At 38.5% G+C, this 20031-nt stretch overlaps 1 protein-coding gene and 1 long non-coding RNA gene across 4 annotated transcripts; one reads left to right on the forward strand and one right to left on the reverse strand.

Moving 5' to 3' along the window:
- Nucleotides 1-10207: 10207 nt before the first annotated feature.
- Nucleotides 10208-19546, forward strand: LOC131019825 (ubiquitin-conjugating enzyme E2 28-like). Of its 3 annotated transcripts, XM_057948438.1 has the most exons (6): nucleotides 10208-10277; nucleotides 16826-16867; nucleotides 18068-18097; nucleotides 18342-18514; nucleotides 18956-19060; nucleotides 19421-19546. In XM_057948438.1, the coding sequence occupies exons 1-6, from the start codon at nucleotides 10208-10210 to the stop codon at nucleotides 19544-19546; spliced, it is 546 nt and encodes a 181-aa protein (XP_057804421.1). The 3 variants fall into 3 exon arrangements, with proteins under 3 accessions (XP_057804421.1, XP_057804422.1, XP_057804423.1); XM_057948439.1 differs by lacking the exons at nucleotides 16826-16867; nucleotides 18068-18097 and having other exon boundaries at nucleotides 18366-18514; nucleotides 18956-19064; nucleotides 19410-19546; XM_057948440.1 differs by lacking the exons at nucleotides 16826-16867; nucleotides 18068-18097 and having other exon boundaries at nucleotides 18366-18514.
- LOC131019830 (uncharacterized) lies at nucleotides 12348-15421 on the reverse strand. Its single transcript, XR_009100469.1, has 3 exons — nucleotides 15166-15421; nucleotides 13143-13206; nucleotides 12348-12632 (listed from the first exon to the last, which is right to left on the reverse strand). It is a non-coding gene; the product is annotated as an uncharacterized LOC131019830 (long non-coding RNA).
- Nucleotides 19547-20031: the final 485 nt, after the last annotated feature.

Here is a 20031-nt window from a genome sequence, read left to right on the forward strand (position 1 = left end):
TGATTATTTAATGCGCGCAAAGGACTGATACTAAAGTCAAGTATCAGTTAAACATTCCTCCTAGGACTGATCTTCCAACGTTCAGAGGAATCCACGTACGCACAAGTACAGCCGCATTAAATGCAGAGATCTCAGAATATCTTATCTCTGCAGAGGTCATTCCTATCTGGTGGTTACTTTTCAGAGATGTCACATCTCCTGTCCATCAAAGAGAGCCGTTTCCACACAGACAAGGAACCTCGAAGATTGAAGTCTCAGCCCAAATTCGAATTGCTCTCCAACGGAAGAAATCTTGAGGACGATTTACGCCAACGGATCTATTCAAGAGTTCTCCTACAAATAGCGCTCGAGGATCACTTCAATCTTCACCGATTCAACGACATAAGCTGAAGCTCTGCCGAAATTGCTACTCAGCCCAAAGCTTAACCGCCCAAAGCTTGAATCGAAGAAGAGAATTCCAAAGCCAAAATCAGTCACTGCTGATTACATACATTCTTTAGACCCTAGGCATATATCTGTTTACCCAGAAGCCAAAGGTCAAACTTGCTTCAAAGAACTTGTTCTTTGTAAGTATAGTTGGCACTCGTTTAAACCTCTCCCCCATAAGAGTGTTTGAGAGATTCGGAGTTCAGGAAGGTACTCTGAACTCTGAGTGAAAAGTCTGAGCATGAGGTGTGCTTAGCAGGGAAATCCTACGCGAGGTGTGTGGGTGCTGAAGAGGGGTTATCTTCAGTTTACGGTTGTGTGCACCAGGCAAGCACACGGGTACGGTTTGCAGTGCACCAGTGAAGCACTTGCGGAGTGGATTGTTGGTCTGATCAACCAGCCGTGGATGTAGGAAAGGGTTTTTCCGAACCACGTAAAAGTCTCTGTGTTATTTACAGCTTTCAGTTTTATATTCTTACTTGTGCAATTTCAATTGATAAAACTGAACACTGACTAACAGCAAAGAGAAACCTTAATCCAACAACCTGCTCCACCGTGTTATTACGAAACTAAGTTTAATTTCCGCTGCGTATGATATCAATCTGACTGAACTATCCTCTGATAGTAAGGAAGAGTGATATCATCTCTATCTTAGCAAACACGACTGAAGCCCTTACTTGGATCAGTTAAGTTCCAGCAACTTAACTGATAACTCATTACTGAAGAGCTTTCAGTATCAGTCGTCAACCCTGTTGGTCAAAACTGTTTTCAGTAAAAACAGGAGTCCTTGTTTGCGTGCAAAGTTTCGTTTCAATCTCTGACTGAGATCCCTCTGATTGAGGTCAGTAGATTGTTGAAAAAAAAATAGCCTATAGGTGTATTCCGCCCCCCCCCCCATACACCTATTCGAGACCCCCCGGACCTAACAATTGGTATCAGAGCAGGTTGTTCGCAAGAACTATCTGTCTCTGACTAGGTTCTAATTGAACTAGATCCTTTTGGGGAATTGTTGTTTTTTATCAAAAATTCTTTTCTCAAGATTACTCTTGAGATTGCTTGCTCTGTGTTCGTTCCTGTTTCCTGTATGCTTCTTCCTACTTTCTCTAACAATGTACAGGAACAAGAAAGATTCCTCCAACGATTATATTTATACATACTTTCGAGGAATCAGTGGACTTGAGATGGGATCATTGGATTCTGATGAAGAAGAAAGGATCATTTTTCCAGAAGAAAACCAGAGTCCAACCCACTCACAATCAGAAGCAACGAGCATATATGATCAAACTCGACTAGAGTATCAACACCTAAGAACGAGATTTGAAGATCTCCTTAGGGAGCACAAACAGATCATCAAAGAGACTGATCGTGTGCAAGATGCTCGAAGGATCGTCATGCGCCACTTCATTTCAGATGAAGACGAATCTGACAAAAGAGAAGTAAAGGAGCGCAGACTGATCAACAGACTGAAACTTCTTCAGTCTCAGAAACAAGAACTTCTACTACGTCTCAAGGAAGAAGAGACAAAATTCAAAATGGCGTCAGAAGTTTTTGAAAGAGTGATTCATGAGGAATCACTACAGCATAGAAGAAAGATGGAACGTGAAAGGAGCGTGCAGCAACAGCCAACGAACTTGAAATCAAGGGAGAATCAGTCATAAAACTCAGGGGGAAATAACGCTTCAATCAATGATGAAATTAGTGATAATCACTGTGTAAGCTTCTCTCAACAATATCACTTGTATCTATGACTGTTTTTCTTAATCATTTTTCGGCTGCATTGTGATTAGTCTGACGTGTCTATATGCCTACTATCTTTATTCTATGAAATAGACACGTGCACATTTATTTTAAAACGGTTGTCACACGATCACACGAACCCGCCCTTTTTACTAACAAGCGGAGTGATCCACGTGGCACGACTCCATTTGCACGGATTTCAAACGATTATTGAAACCACCTTTTGCACGATCTTTCACACTCTCTTCAAAAACGTTTCATCTTCGACTAAAGATTTACTCAATCTCAGAGAAATCTTTGTGTGCCAAATTTCTTGAGAATACCTTTTTCTGCAAGACTAACAGTAAGAATCCACAGTTCTATCTCTGTGAGAATCGATCATCAGACTTTTGCAGAAAACCTCTCAAAGATTTAAATGGGAAAATCAGCATCGGAACAAGTTGTTTGTTACGAATCTATTGCTACATTGGAGTCACTCCAACTATTTGCTGATTTCAACAAGATCAACGAGATCTTAGAACGACATGGATGGATGAAGTTCGTCCAATGCTCACCTAGGTTTCTTCTCGACGAGTCGATCATCCGAGAATTCTACGACAACATCAAAGCAGATGAATCGACTGGTGAACTCAAAACAGAGATTTCTGTTTTCACGAATTAAGGCTTTTCAGAGTCAACCAAGATGTCCATCAACATATCTAAAGCAGTGAGAGATATGATCAATCTCCCAACTAATGGACCAGCTCCATTCTTCACCGATGAAGAAGCCACAGAGCACATGAGAAAAGCACTGACGAGCAATGCATCTACCGATCGCGTCATCACCAATGTTCTGAGCATTTCAAGAATTCATCTTCATCTCAGACCCATTGCCAAAATGATCAAGAAATGCTGGTTCGGCACTCTTGGATCCCCTGGTCATCTCTCAAGACCACATAAATTAGTGTTGATCGCCCTAATGCAGAAAGGCCCATTCAACTGGGAGAAGGCCTACATTCAGATTCTCGCTGAAGAGAAGAAGGAATCTCACTCCACCAAACATCTGCGTCAAGGAACAAGAGTCTCAGCACTCATTCTTTATTGTGCTAAGGAGACACCTTGCTTCTGGAAGAACACTACTCAAGTGTCTTCCACCATCCATCTGTTTGAAAAACAGAAAAGTTCACTCAGAGGGAATTTCAGTATCTCGACTGAAATTCCTCTCCTCACTTCTGAGCCACGATACAAGACTTGAGGCTCAACCAAAAGAAAGTTCAACAGCGTATCGTTTCCAGTCAAGATCTCGCTGGACACTCCTTAGAAATCTCACAATGAGGAACATGAAGAAGATGCACCAAAATCTTCTGAAGAAGTTCCAATGCCAAGTACGGAAACTCCTCAACAACAGGCTCCGTCTGTCCCTCCAGCAGATGAAGGAAATCAAACAACAGAGGAAACACAAGCAACCAATGACAGAGAAACTGATTCTGAAGAACTTCCTCTCAGAGGTTTCTTCCATTACTGTATTGAAGGGTTCAACAAGAAGGCAAAGTTTGATGAAGTCACTGACGTCAATGCCGCATCCTCATCCTCAACCTTTGTCAATCAAACTGCCCTTCTCAAAAACTCCGTGACACAACTGTCCGAACACTGTGTCACAACCCTTTTTCCCACTGTCTTAGCCTCCCTGAATCCTGAAGAGTTCCAAGCTCTTGTCAGCTATTTCTTCTTTATCTTCGTCAAAACCCTACCCAAATCCCAATACAAGGAGATTGATGAAGTTCTCACTGAAAGAGAGATGGAAGCCTTGGAGAATTGCATCTTTGAGAAGTTCAGAGTCACAAATGTTTGGGATGGCATCCACGACTGGGCACCCAACTTCAGACTGTACCTCACTTCCAGAGGTCTTCTCAAAGAAGATAATACTGAGGACTTCGAAGTCCATCATGAATCTCCACCGCACCAGACTGCTCCAGCCAAAGCAACAGAAGAAGGGACGCCAGCTGAAGAACAAGAACCTGCTGAAATTACCACTGATGAAAGAGTTCAGATGCTGGAAGAGAGACTGCTCATTCAAGAAGAAGTTTCATATGAGCTGAGAGTCAAGATTGCAATTCTTGAATCAACAGTCACTCACCTTCAACAGCAACTGGAAACCCAGAATAAATTCAGCGAGGTCCCTGAGTCTGATGATAAGGACAAACGAGAAGATGACAGAAAAGGAAAAGGGAAGCTGACTGAAGAACCAAAAGGAAGTCCACCAAGGAAGCCAAGCAAACAACTCCGCATCAACTAAGGACTAATGAAGATCAAGGAATGTCATCTAAACAGAAACTCATTATTTTGATATGATGTTCTTAGAGTGTATTAGTTCGTTCTTCCTTATTAAGTTATTCCACACTTTTGTTTGATATATCGTTCTTCACTGAGTTTAAGCATATTCATGTTTATTCAGTCTTTGTTCCCTTTGCCTGACTTACTCTTAATGATTATGGGTTATTTAATTTAGGGGGAACACTGTTTTAGTTTTTCTTTGATGCCTAACTATTGTCCTTACTGATTGTTTGGGAACTTGTTCGTATCCTCTATGACTTGGACTAGTAATGGTATTAGGGGCTATGAGTGATTTTGTTTAACTGATGACATTGCGTTCTGTTTTGGGTTTTCATTTTACAAAATCTCTTTTTGTACATATCTTTTCAAATCATTGCATGCACCATACGCCGCCTATTTTCGGCAAGAGATCATGACAAATATTCTATATCAGTTTATATTTCATTTTTCTAGGCACTTATCTGACGGGCATTTATTACGGACGTAAAAAATTATTGTAATTAATTTGGCGCGCAGATTTCAAACCCCCCGCGTCTTTTCAATTGCCCTAGGAAACTGTTCATCTCCCACTATCACACTTTCTCCATTACTGCCATTCCTCAATTCTCCTTCACCTCTGCTCTCTCTCTATCTAACATTCAAAATCCACAGCACTCTACTGTGAGATCACTCTCTGCAAAATTCTCTTTACAGATTTCCTATTCAAGATGGCCAAAACTACCATGAAGAAGGTTGATAACGAGAAGGAAGCTTCAATAGAGAAAGAAGTCAGATATGAACAGACGGTGCATAAGGAATCCTTTGAAAAAAAACCGAAATATACAAAGGTCTCAGAAATTCTTCACCGGAACGGATGGATGAAATTTATCACCAGTGAACTGAAGTATCTACTCGACGACACTGTCAGAGAATTCTACAGAAATCTCAAGTTCAACGATTCCGAAGAATTGATCTCTAAAGTCAGTATCATCATCGGAGCAAAGTGCATTAAAGAGACTCTCAACGTCTCTAAGACTGTCAGGGAATTGTTCAATCTCCCAAACAGCGGATATCTCCTCTCCTCATTGACTGATGATGAAGCAAATGAATCTCTCAAGTCTGCACTGAAGGATAAATCTGAATCAACAAAGAGTCAAGTCACTCTTTCTCATCTTCATCCAGAGTTTGCCATGTTGGGTAAAATTATCCAGAAATGCTGGATAGGTGTTACAGGGACTCCCGACAAAGCTTCTCAACCGCAGAAGAATGTCATGGCTGCTCTTATGGAGAAAGAATGCTACAACTGGGAAGAAGCTTACCTGAAGCTTCTTTACAATGAAGCTCACAACACAAGGCCTGCGGCGATGGTACGACAGGGGAACATGGTATCCCAGATCATCATCGAGGGGACAAAGAAGCACAAATATGTGCAATGGCCTAAGATGATCGAATTCACAGACAGCCTGCGTCTCTTCAAACTGGCTAGAAGAGATCCCAAACCTTCCTCGAAGGCGAAGGTAATTGACATCTCTTCTCCTCCCTCATCTGACTCTGATGATACACCTGATTCATCGCCATCAAATTATCCTGCTCGCACAACTGTGCCACGCTGAGTTCGTACCAATCTCCCTAAAAGACCCTCCAAAAGACCTACTGAGATGCCTTGGAAACTCTCTCCAAAATCCAAAGGCAAAGCAGTTTTGGAAACTGTCCCAGCTTCAACCCCCATCCTTTATTCAAAAGAAACTCAGGAAGAGGTTGAACTTCAGACCGAAGCTCAACAAAATGCTACAGATCACCTCCGACGTATAGTTGGTGATGTTGATACGTCATCAAAAGTCTACCGGAACCTTCATAGACTTCTGACGTATACATTCCTGAAAACGGCGCCATGCCCAAGAATCAGCAGTTTTCACAGCCCTGAAGCCGAAGATTCGTTCGAAATGGAAGAGGCTTCCCTAATTAGCCTCTTTCATATTGAAAGTGTTTGGGGTGTAATTCATGACTTTGACAAATTTGCCATGAATTACTTGTACATGTCAATCAACGCTGATGCTGAAACGCCAAAGACGACTGAAGAGCCTCTCACAATAGAACAAGTAACTGTTGTTCTTAGCTCTCCATTTGGTGACACTGATCAACCAGCAGAATCAATTGCTGATCCTGCTGCTGAACAACCAATGACTGATTCGACCAGTCAACCGGATTTGCCATCTACGCCTCCAACAAATTTTGCTGAAGCAGAATGGACTAGTATCCCTGAAGTTGTTGCTATTCCACCTGAAGGCCACGATATCAGTCAAGCGCAAGCAGTTCCACAATCTGTTGAAGAAAGAACAGATCGCCCTGCCTCAACCAATCAAGCCGAGGCCTCCACATCCAAAACCAACAAAGAGCGTCAGCAAGAACAGAATTCTCCTGCCGAATCAGATGTTCCAATAGAACACGTCGAGCTTCCTCGCGCAGAAGGACCTGTTCTATTTGATTCGGATGCTGAAACTGATGAGCGCCTCACCGTCTGGAAACATAATCGGCCGCGCAGACATCTATACGGATCTCTGATAATGAAGAAAGACCAATGGATGTACTGCTAAACCAGCTTGCTGATCAACGGTTTGAAATCGACTCACTCAAGCATGAGCTCGAACTACAGCAAATCTATGGTAAAAAGTTCGTGAAGAAGCTCAAAGAAGTCGAGAAACAGGCAACAGCAGACATGGTCTATCATGCCGGATTGATTGATAGGCTCAAACAGCGGATAAAGGCAGAGAAAAGAGCCCTGATCAATTATAAGATTGAAATGCTTGATCCAAAGACTGGTATCCCCAAAATTCGGAAGGATCACACGGAACTGCACACCCTCTTTCTCGAATCAGAGATTGAAAGGAAGACACAGTACGTTGGTCTAACTACAAAGATCCAGGAATTGGAACTTGAGTTCCTAAAGACGTTCATGCCGAGAACCGAGGTCAGGGAACTCGTTGCAACGACAGTACAGCCTATCCTGGAACGACTAGCACAGGTGGAAAAACAACTCCAACAAACCAAAGAATCTCCTGACTCCGCTCTCGTTCAGAAGATGCTCAATTATCTTCAAGAGCTACAAAGCAGACTTCCTCCAGCTGATGCCAAAAAGGGAGAAGAGGATATATTGAGGCGTATGCAAAAAGAAGCGGAAATGCTCCCCTCTGTCTTCAAAAGGGTGGAAAACAGGGCTGAGGAAATCACTGCAAGGGTTGCCCCCACTTTCGCCTCAGTTGAAGCCAACAGAAAGAGAAGCAGAGAAAGCTCCTCAAATGAATCAGAACTGAAGAAGAAGAAAACTATCGACTTCATTTCAACTCTAAATGAAGTTCAAAAGCTTGAACATTATCTCAAGAATGGATTGATTGTATCTCATCTGGAAAAGTTTGAGCGACCAGATAAATGGATACCGTCAGAATTGAATGATTGGTGGGAGCAAATCAAGGAACGCTACACCAAATGGATAGTGTTTGCAAGTATCCAAGGCGACAAGGAGCGCAGGTATGAAGCCTGGAAGTACTTCCTCATGCATTTGGAAGAACGAGATCTTGTTCGTCGAATGCTGGACGCTCAGAAGGAATATGGACAAGGCATTCCTGACCCGCAGAAGAAAGCAGTGACTCCACCAACGATCAAAAATGGAGTCGATAGAGAAAAGATCAAGAAAGAAGTCAGAACCGTTTGCAGGATTTGGAACTTTCATCCAGACTCCGATAATGCCAGAAAGGTATGGGGAGCAGTCTTCAAACTCTACAATCAGAAACCTTGAGTCAGTTGGTTGTCCTCTGTAATGTTCTTTTTCTGTTTTCAAGATGTAATTTAGACTGATGATTTATCAGTCTTTTCTTAAATAAAAAGAACAACTTCCTATTGATCTCAACCTGAAGACAATGACTCTTTGTCCAGGCTCTGATTATGGTTTTTCTGTCTTCTTTTAGTTCTGTTTTTAGAACTATTTTCGTTCTTGCTCTAAGTACAAGTTTTTAGGATCTATTGTTAAGGGGGAACTGCTTTCACCCCTTGTTTAGAACTTGTACTGTGAGTTCAGTCTTTTTGCTGTCTAGAACTGCTGTGTGGTTTTGGCATCATCAAAAAGGGGGAAATTGTTGGGAACCTTGTGGAATATCCTAACCCTTGTTTTGATGATACCAAAATTCATAGGACTTATATGAAATAGACTAGAATCGTTTTGAACTCAAGTGTTAGAGTTCGTTTCTAGTTTAGTTGCGGTGTCGAAGACCGAAGACTGAAGACTGAAGAACGAAGACTGAAGACTGCAGTTACCAACTGAAGTATCAGTTGAAGAATCAGTTGAAGACTGATTATTTAATGCGCGCAAAGGACTGATACTAAAGTCAAGTATCAGTTAAACATTCCTCCTAGGACTGATCTTCCAACGTTCAGAGGAATCCACGTACGCACAAGTACAGCCGCATTAAATGCAGAGATCTCAGAATATCTTATCTCTGCAGAGGTCATTCCTATCTGGTGGTTACTTTTCAGAGATGTCACATCTCCTGTCCATCAAAGAGAGCCGTTTCCACACAGACAAGGAACCTCGAAGATTGAAGTCTCAGCCTAAATTCGAATTGCTCTCCAACGGAAGAAATCTTGAGGACGATTTACGCCAACGGATCTATTCAAGAGTTCTCCTACAAATAGCGCTCGAGGATCACTTCAATCTTCACCGATTCAACGACATAAGCTGAAGCTCTGCCGAAATTGCTACTCAGCCCAAAGCTTGAATCGAAGAAGAGAATTCCAAAGCCAAAATCAGTCACTGCTGATTACATACATTCTCTTAGACCCTAGGCATATATCTGTTTACCCAGAAGCCAAAGGTCAAACTTGCTTCAAAGAACTTGTTCTTTGTAAGTATAGTTGGCACTCGTTTAAACCTCTCCCCCATAAGAGTGTTTGAGTGATTCGGAGTTCAGGAAGGTACTCTGAACTCTGAGTGAAAAGTCTGAGCATGAGGTGTGCTTAGCAGGGAAATCCTACGCGAGGTGTGTGGGTGCTGAAGAGGGGTTATCTTCAGTTTACGGTTGTGTGCACCAGGCAAGCACACGGGTACGGTTTGCAGTGCACCAGTGAAGCACTTGCGGAGTGGATTGTTGGTCTGATCAACCAGCCGTGGATGTAGGAAAGGGTTTTTCCGAACCACGTAAAAGTCTCTGTGTTATTTACAGCTTTCAGTTTTATATTCTTACTTGTGCAATTTCAATTGATAAAACTGAACACTGACTAACAGCAAAGAGAAACCTTAATCCAACAACCTGCTCCACCGAGGCTATTACGAAACTAAGTTTAATTTCCGCTGCGTATGATATCAATCTGACTGAACTATCCTCTGATAGTAAGGAAGAGTGATATCATCTCTATCTTAGCAAACACGACTGAAGCCCTTACTTGGATCAGTTAAGTTCCAGCAACTTAACTGATAACTCATTACTGAAGAGCTTTCAGTATCAGTCGTCAATCCTGTTGGTCAAAACTGTTTTCAGTAAAAACAGTAGTCCTTGTTTGCGTGCAAAGTTTCGTTTCAATCTCTGACTGAGATCCCTCTGATTGAGGTCAGTAGATTGTTGAAAAAAAAATAGTCTATAGGTGTATTCCCCCCCCCATACACCTATTCGAGACCCCCCGGACCTAACAGTTGATTTATGTTCCTAGTTTCATTATGTATTTATAGGCATTGGGGGCAGCAGAGCACTTGTGTTGACTAGCAATGGCTTCAAAGCGTATTTTGAAGGAACTCAAGGATCTGCAGAAGGATCCTCCTACTTCTTGCAGTGCCGGTACTTTCCGTTCTTTCCATTGTCTCCGTATGTCACTACTACAAAAATACACATACATAACACTGCATACATAACGGTTTTTTTAAAAAACCGTTATGTATGAGTGCATTTTTATAAAAGACAACGGTTTTTACAGAAATCCGTTATCTATGTAGTGTTACTCATAAGCATAGATAACGGTACGAAGTAATTCGTTATGAATAAGCGTTATCTATTAGGTGCATACATAACGGTGTTATCGAACCGTTAAGATAACCGTTATCTGTGAGCGTATTTTTATAACGGTTGTTTTAACCGTTATGTATGAGCGCTTAAATACTGTTATGATTACTTTTTATATTTATTTTTAATTTTAACTTTAATAATATTATAAAAAATAAAAACCCTAATTACATAATTCACCTTCTTCTCCAAAGTTTGAAGTCTCACCCACCACTCTCTCTCTCTCTCTCGCCGTACTCCTATCTTCTTCTTCTCTCTGCCACCGCCTTACTCCCTTCAAACCCGACGGCTATTGTCGCCGCCAGCCACCACTGCCACGGTATCCCCTCTGTAGGCCTCGCATCTGCCTGCCTCTCGTTCCCTCTCTAAATCATGAAAAATCCCCAAAAATCCCTAGCTTTCTTCCCTTTCAATTTCCGACGAGATTACCGCCTGAACCACCCTTTTCTTCTTCATTCGACAGCAACGGTCAGCCGGACCGCCGTCATCCTCCCTCATCTCTCAAGCCTCTATCACCGTCTCCCTCTCGACTCCGATGAGCAGCCGCTATGAATCCCCGCCGCCTTCACCGCTTCCCTCCATACTAATATATAGATTCGATTTTTCCTCTTTCCCTTCCATTTCTTCACTCGAGCTCCATCCCTGCTCTCCAACAAGACTTCACTCAAAAAGGTATGTGGATATCAACTCTTCCTTTCTGAATTAATGAATCAATTGGTAGTTAGATCATTTATTGAAGAAATGGTTCGAAATCTTGATTTTGATGGGAAACCCTTGAATTATTGCTGCCAGTTCAATTGCCCCTTTTTTAAGCTGCTGGATCTTCGTATTTGTGGCCGATTAACCCTAATCTATCTGTGTAAGAATTTAGATGGATTATTACCTGTTGTGGGCAGGAAATGATTTGGATGCCCATAAATGTGCTAATCTTACTTGTTTTTTGATCTTTTTGTGATGTTATTCGAGATGATAATAAAGTATGTTGTCAAAATAAGTTCTTACTAGTGTGTATCTAGCTGGAGAGTCAGTTTGTACTAGTTAATTGCAAATTATGTTAGTTAATGATAACTAGATATCTCTAGTAATTGTGTATCTAGCTGGAGAGTCAGTTTGTACTAGTTAATTGCAAATTATGTTGGATGCCCATAAATGTGCTAATCTTACTTGTTTTTTGATCTTTTTGTGATGTTATTCGAGATGATAATGAAGTATGTTGTCAAAATAAGTTCTTACTAGTGTGTATCTAGCTGGAGAGTCAGTTTGTACTAGTTAATTGCAAATTATGTTGGTTAATGATAACTAGATATCTCTAGTAATGGTCCAATATTTAGTGAAGAACTTGTATCCTCTGTGACAATTAGTTTGAATGTTAAGATACTTTAGCATTTGACATTCTATTTTTATTGAATTATCCTTTAAATTTGTGGTTAGTTTAGATGAGATTCATGTCAAGATTAATTGAAAATTATTCTGATTTTGTTGTGTTATGGTGCTCCTAATTTCTTACATGTAGATTGATTGGCTCTCTGTTATAATTCCATCTTTTCCTTTATGAAATTGAAAATTTATGATTGGATTGGATAGGAATGAATCATGATTGTATTCAAAAGTAATTAATAATGCAGGTCACAGCATTTTATAGTTACTGGTTAGGGTTTACAACAGTACTGGAATTCTTTTGGCCGGATCAATATGTCGCAGCCCGATTCCCGACACTAGTGATAGTGGGGTACGAGTATCGATACGACTATTTTTAAAAGAATAAAAGATAAGAAGAATAGGTCGAACATCAAGCGGAAGCTCGCATTAAAGCATGCTAAGGAAAATCATCATAAAGGAACCCAAGGGTAAAATCGTCAACGTCGTTATAACTTTTTATTTATCAGGAATTTCACAAACAAAAACAAAACGGGTATAGCTCATTTTTCATAAGGAAGCATAATATGCAGAGTATCGCAGCAAAAGGCGAACCGATTATATGTATGAAGACACATAACCGTGAGTATATTACTTGATTCATATTCAAAGTAATTCCACATCAAGACTTTATCGATAAAAAGGAAATACGATAAAGTAAATTCGTCATCTAACGATCCCCCACCAGCACCAGACCAATCTCACTCCTTGCTTAGCCTGCACATTTAGAAATACATGCAGGGCGTGAGTACATAATACTCAGTGGGCAAACACCGAAAAACAAGAAAGGTGCTCTTAGAGCTATAAGTTTGAAGCTTGCTACATCTCAGCAATACACAGAAATAAGTTAGCATAAATGAATCTGTGCATGCAGTTTTCATAATCAACATCATAAATAAGTGTCTGCAGACAAAGTAATCGACATGTATGTACTGCATCTACAACTCATCATCATAATTAAGGTACTGAGAAGTAGGCCTCCCTCTCAAGTACCGTGACCGGCCGACCCGAAGACGGCTCACAGTCACCTCTGTGCACAAAATCCCGCTTGTGGCAGGACCGAATTCGTCTCATCAGTAGAGGGTAACACACAAGCTTAACATCAAGAATTGGCAAGTCAAACAGTTCTCAAACATTATTTATCTCAAAACATTTGTTAATCTCATAACATCATCACAGCATTTTAGAAAGCTCATAGGATAAACATATACTCAAAATATTGCCCACCTGAAGACCTTACTCAAAATCTCCCGTCAAGGCGGAGGTACTTACTCCCTTGCTCTGCTTGTGTCTTCAGGGATCATCGTCATCATCGAAGGTTCATGTCAGAAAATGAATCTCGATTAGAAACTCATTGGCAAAATCTCATGCCTTAACTCATGCTCTATCTCATATTCTATTTCCTTATTCAACTCTATGTAGACTCTCCACTCATCTTAAATCCTTAAGCTCAAGGATAGGTTTCAAGAAAATCATGGTTCTAAGTCTCGATTTATCTCTCATATAAGACTCGTCAAATCTCATTCAAACACTTAGGCAACACAATCACATAAGGCACATAAGAAAACACAATCAAACATCATCAAAACATGTTCTGTTTTCACACTGACTCAACTTCAAAATTTAACACGTTCTGACTCCGACATCCCCTGGACTCCAGACTCATACCAAAAGAAAGGTCTTTGAGTCTAGTTTCATATAAAAAAAAGTATAGTCAAAAACTCCAAGTGGTTTGGGAGATATGGCGTTTTTACCACAGTCTACCATATTCGGCAGTTTTGAGTAATCGAAAACTTTGATTTTTAAAAAATAGTAAATGTTGTCAAACTGAGCTCAAATTTGGTCGATATCTAGCCCATACAGTAAGGTTGATACCATAAAAATTTGGAAAGCTAGATAGCACAGGAAGCTACTGAAATGAATGACTTTGTCCCCTGTTCTCTGCAATTCCCCGTAGAAATGTGCAGATTTAGTTTTGAATTTTATAAAAATAGTAAATCAAGTCCAAACGACTTGAAATGTTACAGGGGTGCTCAAGACTCATGTAGGGACTTTCTATAAAATTTTCAAAGCTTTTTAACATCGACAAACCGTCGATCACAGTAGGTCAGTAGGCCTACGAAAATCACCAAAACTCATCTCAAACTCTTAAATGTTCAATTCAACAATCCTTCAAAGAAAACCAATCAAAGCTCATTTTAAACACATATATCACTCAAAAACATTCAAGCACATTAAAATACTCATCATACTCAAATTAACTCTCCTCTTTTACATCATAAACTCAAATCTCAAGGAAAACGTTTCTACAAACGTATCAATTCAATCCTCTTTTCATTCTCATGCTCAAAAACACTCCATCATTCATTAATAACCTCATACCTCATATAACTCATTTTACACATATAAATCTCCTTTTATCATGTAAACTAAACTCTAATGACAACTCATATATATCCACATAAACTCTCAACAAAAACATGACAACTTTCACATAATGGTCATAAGCAAATTAGACCTCATGTTATCAATCATTGACTTCTCAAAATATGAAAACTCAAAAACTCTCATAAACTAACTCAAGTCAAAATTTTACTTAGCCAATAAAAGACTTAATCAAACATGTTTAGTCACTAATTTCATGCTCAATAACATATATCTTAAGCTAAAACACTTAATAGACACATAGACAAGAAAGTCCTAATTTATTACTAAACTAAACTCTTTGAAATTTTATAAACACACATGGATCTTTAATCTCATCAGATATCTATCAATTTTAATCATATAAACTCACATATATTCCATCAATTTACAAATTAGAGCATAGATAAACATATCCCTAATTTTAGTAAACTAACTCATCTCAAAATCATCATTTGACATCATATACTCAATTTAATCCATCAATCATCATCATATACATCTCATAGACTCATATACATCATCAATTCATCATTTAAAACATCCACTCAAAAATTCCCAATTTTGGGTAAACTAAACTCATTCAAAATTTGAATCTCAAAGCATAGCTTTTCAAAACACACATCAATCATCACCAAACATATCATAGATCATTTTTCTCACCCCAATTCAAGGAAAGAAAAAGAAATTTTTTTGAAGGGTATGAGACCCATATTTTCGAAAATTGTGAAGAATAAGAGAGGGGGTGATTTCTTGCTTCAATCCTTCAAATATACCCATATATATCATCATACAAGTTATATCTATGAATTCATAGCTCACTTACCCAAACTTACACCCAAAACCAAACTTTCTCTCTCTAACTTCAAGATTGAATCTCCATGGATCTTCTTGAATCTAAGGAGATGGAAGGTGTTTAAGGTGGATTTAGAGGGTGATTTGTGTTTTTGGTGTGATTTTGTGAAGCTCCGAAGGTCTTGTTAATGGTTGTCAATGGAGGTGAAGTGAGAGATGAGGGAGAGAAGGTGGTGATCGAAAATGAGGGAGTGAGGAGAGAGATAGATTTTGCTAGATTTATGAGGATTTTGCTAATCTTCTAAAGATTTGTAAATCTTAAGTAAAGATTTGATATCTAAGGGAATATTTGGCATTAATGCCTTGATCTCTCTCTCTCTAATCTCTACACTCTCAATCTCTACACTCTCAATCTCTACTCTCTCAATTAATCTCTACACTTGGCAAAATGTGGGAAATAATCATATGGTAGAGAAATTAAAATAAAGTGTGAGAAGGGTGATCAATTAATAATCACAATAATTATGGAAAAATTACTCATTAATAAAATACCATAGCATAATTATTCATGTGATCAAATAAAATAATTATAGCACTAATATTAGTGCACTCACTCAATTATAATATTCCTCATCATAGGAAAATAATTTAAAAAAATATTATGCTTGGAAAAAATTTCCATAAACCGGCATCATTCGATTTCCCGGTAAAAATAAACTGCACTTGCTTTGCAAACTTAATAAAAATTCCAAGTGCTAATGTCTCAAATAAAAATCATAATAACTTGGTTAAAAAATGACTCACGTAACAAAATCACATAATCAATCAGTCACGTAAATTCACATATCATCACATCAAAGTAGTCGGCAAACACAAACAGACTAAACGTCTCTCAGACCGACTCTATTTATCAAGGTTTCTCACTCTTTCTTCCTCGACTCTATTTCCAACTCATTATTCCCATTTTTCTTAATAGGATAGTCCAACTCTGATAATTCGGTATCCGGTAATTCTATTCCCGGTAGTTGGAAATAAAATAAAATCTCAGCTCAATTCAATCAGCATCTCTATCTCAACTCATTTCTCAAATCTCATCACTCTAATTCCATCATCGGTTTATTCACTCGTATTTCTATTTAAAAGACAATCTGTCTTATCTGCTCATAAAAAAAAAGTAGTCTCGTATCTCGACATCTCAGTACTCTCAATAGTGTTAAGACACTATCTCACAACATGAGGAAAAGTACGGGGTGTTACACAATATGATGCTATGGCTGGCCCAAACAGGAAGTGACATTGGTTACTTGTCAGCAGATGATGGAGTGAGTAAATTACAGGAGCAATAGGGAGGGCTTGGTATTCAAGAAGACGATAGTGATGATGGGCAGAATGAGTTCAGTGAAGCAGTGGAGTTTGAGGATCGTAAAGATTTCAGTGGAAGGAATGGAGTGGCCGAAGGAATGGGACCAGAGGTAAAAGATGATGACGACAATGATGATGGTGATGAGGTGAGTATCTTTGAAAATGTTGTCATTACTATTTTTGATAGATCTAATTAATATGGAAAGCTCGGTCAAAGATGCTTGAGTATGTGATTGTTGTTAAGATAATATTTGGTTGAGTGTAGGCACAAAGTGAGCTAGATGAGGATCATTGCTAGTTGACTTGTAGGCACTATGTTGTATCACAAGCTAGTAAATCTACTTTCTTATTAGCCTTGTGTCAATTAAAAGTCATTTAGCTAGAGAACATTTGAGGAGTGAGCTATCTATTCTACGACAGCATGAACTAACAAAAAAAATGTAGAAACCAAGAACTTCTTAATTAATTAAATACTTTAGATATTTTTTGATTGTTGCCATACAAGTTTAATGATGATTGGTATGCGCGGTGCTTCTCAGGTCTATTGATTAAGAAATTTATCACTTTGATAAAGCATGCAGAGGATGGTGAACTTGATCTAAAAAAGGCGGCTGACACTTTGTAGGTGATTAAACTTGAGCTAGAAGAATTCTGTATTTGACATGATCATAAATATTGGGATCACATATACTGCGAAATTCATCTTATAGTCAATTCTTTCATTATTCTTTTTTAATGGTTGTGATTACTTAATGAATTTAGATGTTTATTTTCCACCATTGATGTTTATATGGAGATGTACGTAAGGTTTTTAGAAATGTGTTTTTATAACAGTTGCAAGAATTGCTTAATTTTATCATCTCTCATTTTTTTGTTTATTTCTGTGCAGCTGTATATTTCTAGCTTCAGGCGGTACTCTTCACTCTGCGGTCGCGAGCAGCTCAACAGTTATATAGTTGAAGGACAAGATACAAGATTATAGAGCTTATAGAGAGGTGTTGGTTTTAGAAGGCAACAAAAGCCCTATTTTTTTTTTTTAGTTGGGCTCAAAACATTATGTATGGATGTTTTGTGATGTATATAATATATGTTATTGATGGTTTTCTCATTTTGTTGTTTTAAGTTCATTTATTCATTTTTTAGATAAATAACAGAAAAATTGAGAAAAAATATTAAAAATATGCTAAAAGTTATAGTTGGCATACATAATGGTAAAAAACTGTTATGTATTATGACAAAGATAACGGTTAAAATCATTATGTATAATATTATAGATAACGGATATAAAATGTTACTTATATATAAACAACCGTTATTTATATGTATATACATAACGGTGAAGTTTAACTTTCTTGACGGGTTGGAACCATTATGTATAATTATTTAGATAATGGATTATAAGCATTATATATTTATGAAAAACCGTTATGTATAATAGAATAAATAACGCTTAAATTTTCGTTATGTATGAACTTCACATACATTACACCACTATACATTACGGATGTTTTCGCACACAGATAACGGATAAAATCCGTTATCTATGAGCGAATCTGGCGTAGTGTGTGTGTACTGTTGTCGGTTATGTATTTTGCTCCTAAGTTGGAATTACTGAGTATCTAGTTGGATTGAGTGGGCTGCTGCACTTTGTTTCATTTGATTCTTGAGATGAAAAGGGATCATGTTTGAGTATAATGGGTAAAAAATTATCAATGTGGTCATGCAACGATTAGGCAATTATGTATACTCAGTGGATTCAGTATTTAACTTCTTCTTTCTCTGAGTTATTGTTCAGTATGAGCTTGTTGTTTTGTCATGTTGTGTGATATTCTCGTTCCGGAGTAGCCGCTTTGTTTTCTTACCATCTAGGATGGATTCTACTTGTTGCAAGACCTGTTGTTAAAGATATGTTTCACTGGCAAGCAACCATCATGGGACCCACAGACAGTCTGTATTCTAGAGACGTATTCTTTGTTACGATCCACTTCCCTCCGGATTATCCTTTCAAGCCACTTAAGGTGTTTCGCACTCTGTCTTTATGCATATGCCTGTTGGTTTTTGATTAAAATGAACTCTTTTAGTGGCATAGACAAAATTTGCAGTAGCTTTGCTCGATTAGTCAATGCAACAACATAGACGAATAACTGAAGTAAAAAGGATGTAACCAGTTCCAAAATCAGTTTAGGTTGACAACAAGTGCTGCTTAAAATGATGTTTGTAGTGAGTATCTGTTTTCTATCAATATGTAGCTAGTGTATGCAATGTTTAACGATTATGAGTAGTCAAATGTTATGCTTATAGTATTTTGTAAGTGCCTCTTGTAGATAGCCTCCTGAAGGAGGTGAGATCAAATATATTTTTAGAGTAATAAGCACAAAATGAGTATTGATGTGTGCTTTTTCATGCCCTTTAAAATCTCTTTTCTTTTTACCTGAGTTCTAATATTGTGCACTTTGTAGGTTGCATTTAAGACAAAGGTTTTCCACCCTAATATCAATAGCAATGGAAGCATCTGCCTTGATATCCTGAAAGAACAATGGAGCCCAGCACTAACCATCTCGAAGGTATAATGCTTTCTATACCTTCCAATCTAAAAGATTTATGTTTTGCTTCCTTCCATCAATGGATGAATATCATATTGATTGTAAAAATCCTTGCCAAGGTTTTTGTTCTTCTACGACATTGCTCATGCTTGGTAGGTAAAAATGCGTATAACAAACACAACTAGGAGAGTTGATGGGTGCTAATGCATCCGTGGGGTTCAGGCACTTGAGTTGAGCTATTTACATTACTTTCAAGTTTCAAATTGATGCCTTGCACAATCTCAAAGTTGCCTTAGAACTCTAAATCTTCCTCCCACTACATTCCAATACATACTCCGATGTTCAATAATGGCGGTTTTGAATGTTTTTCCTTTGAACCAGGTGCTGCTTTCAATTTGTTTATTGCTGACGGATTCAAATCCTGATGATCCACTTATACCTGAGATAGCTCACATGTACAAGACTGACAGGGTGAAATACGAGTCCACTGCTCACAGCTGGACATAGAAATATGCCATGGGGTGATGATGAGAGGTGGTGTTGTTGCTGTCCTTAACTATGTGGCGTCGTCCTAGTATTAACCTAATGTATCTTCAATTCCTTTAAGCAAGGTAGATGGATTTGTGTGCTCTGTTTAACCTTTTTAGTGGCTCGTATTTCGCACTTTAGGGGATATAAAAGAGCTATGGAAATCTCAAGTGAGGTTCTATCTGGGTCACTTTATGAACTAATGTTGTGTGAACTTTGTGTTTGTCGAATTGGAATATCAGTTGATTCGTGCTTAAGAATGTTGTGTTGGTATGTTTTAAAATTTAAATTAAGTTTTATTTGCTATCGAGCCACATTTTTTTAGATTTGAAAGTTTGAGATATGTGCATTTGCCATAGGTCTTGGTTGGTTAATTTATTTTCCACATAAAAACTTTCATTATTTATCACTTTCTTTATGAGTTTTAAAGCGAAAGAAAATTATAATTGTCCATACCCTTTATC

This window comes from Salvia miltiorrhiza, chromosome 4, assembly GCF_028751815.1.
Source record: "Salvia miltiorrhiza cultivar Shanhuang (shh) chromosome 4, IMPLAD_Smil_shh, whole genome shotgun sequence".
Taxonomy (NCBI): Eukaryota; Viridiplantae; Streptophyta; class Magnoliopsida; order Lamiales; family Lamiaceae; genus Salvia; species Salvia miltiorrhiza.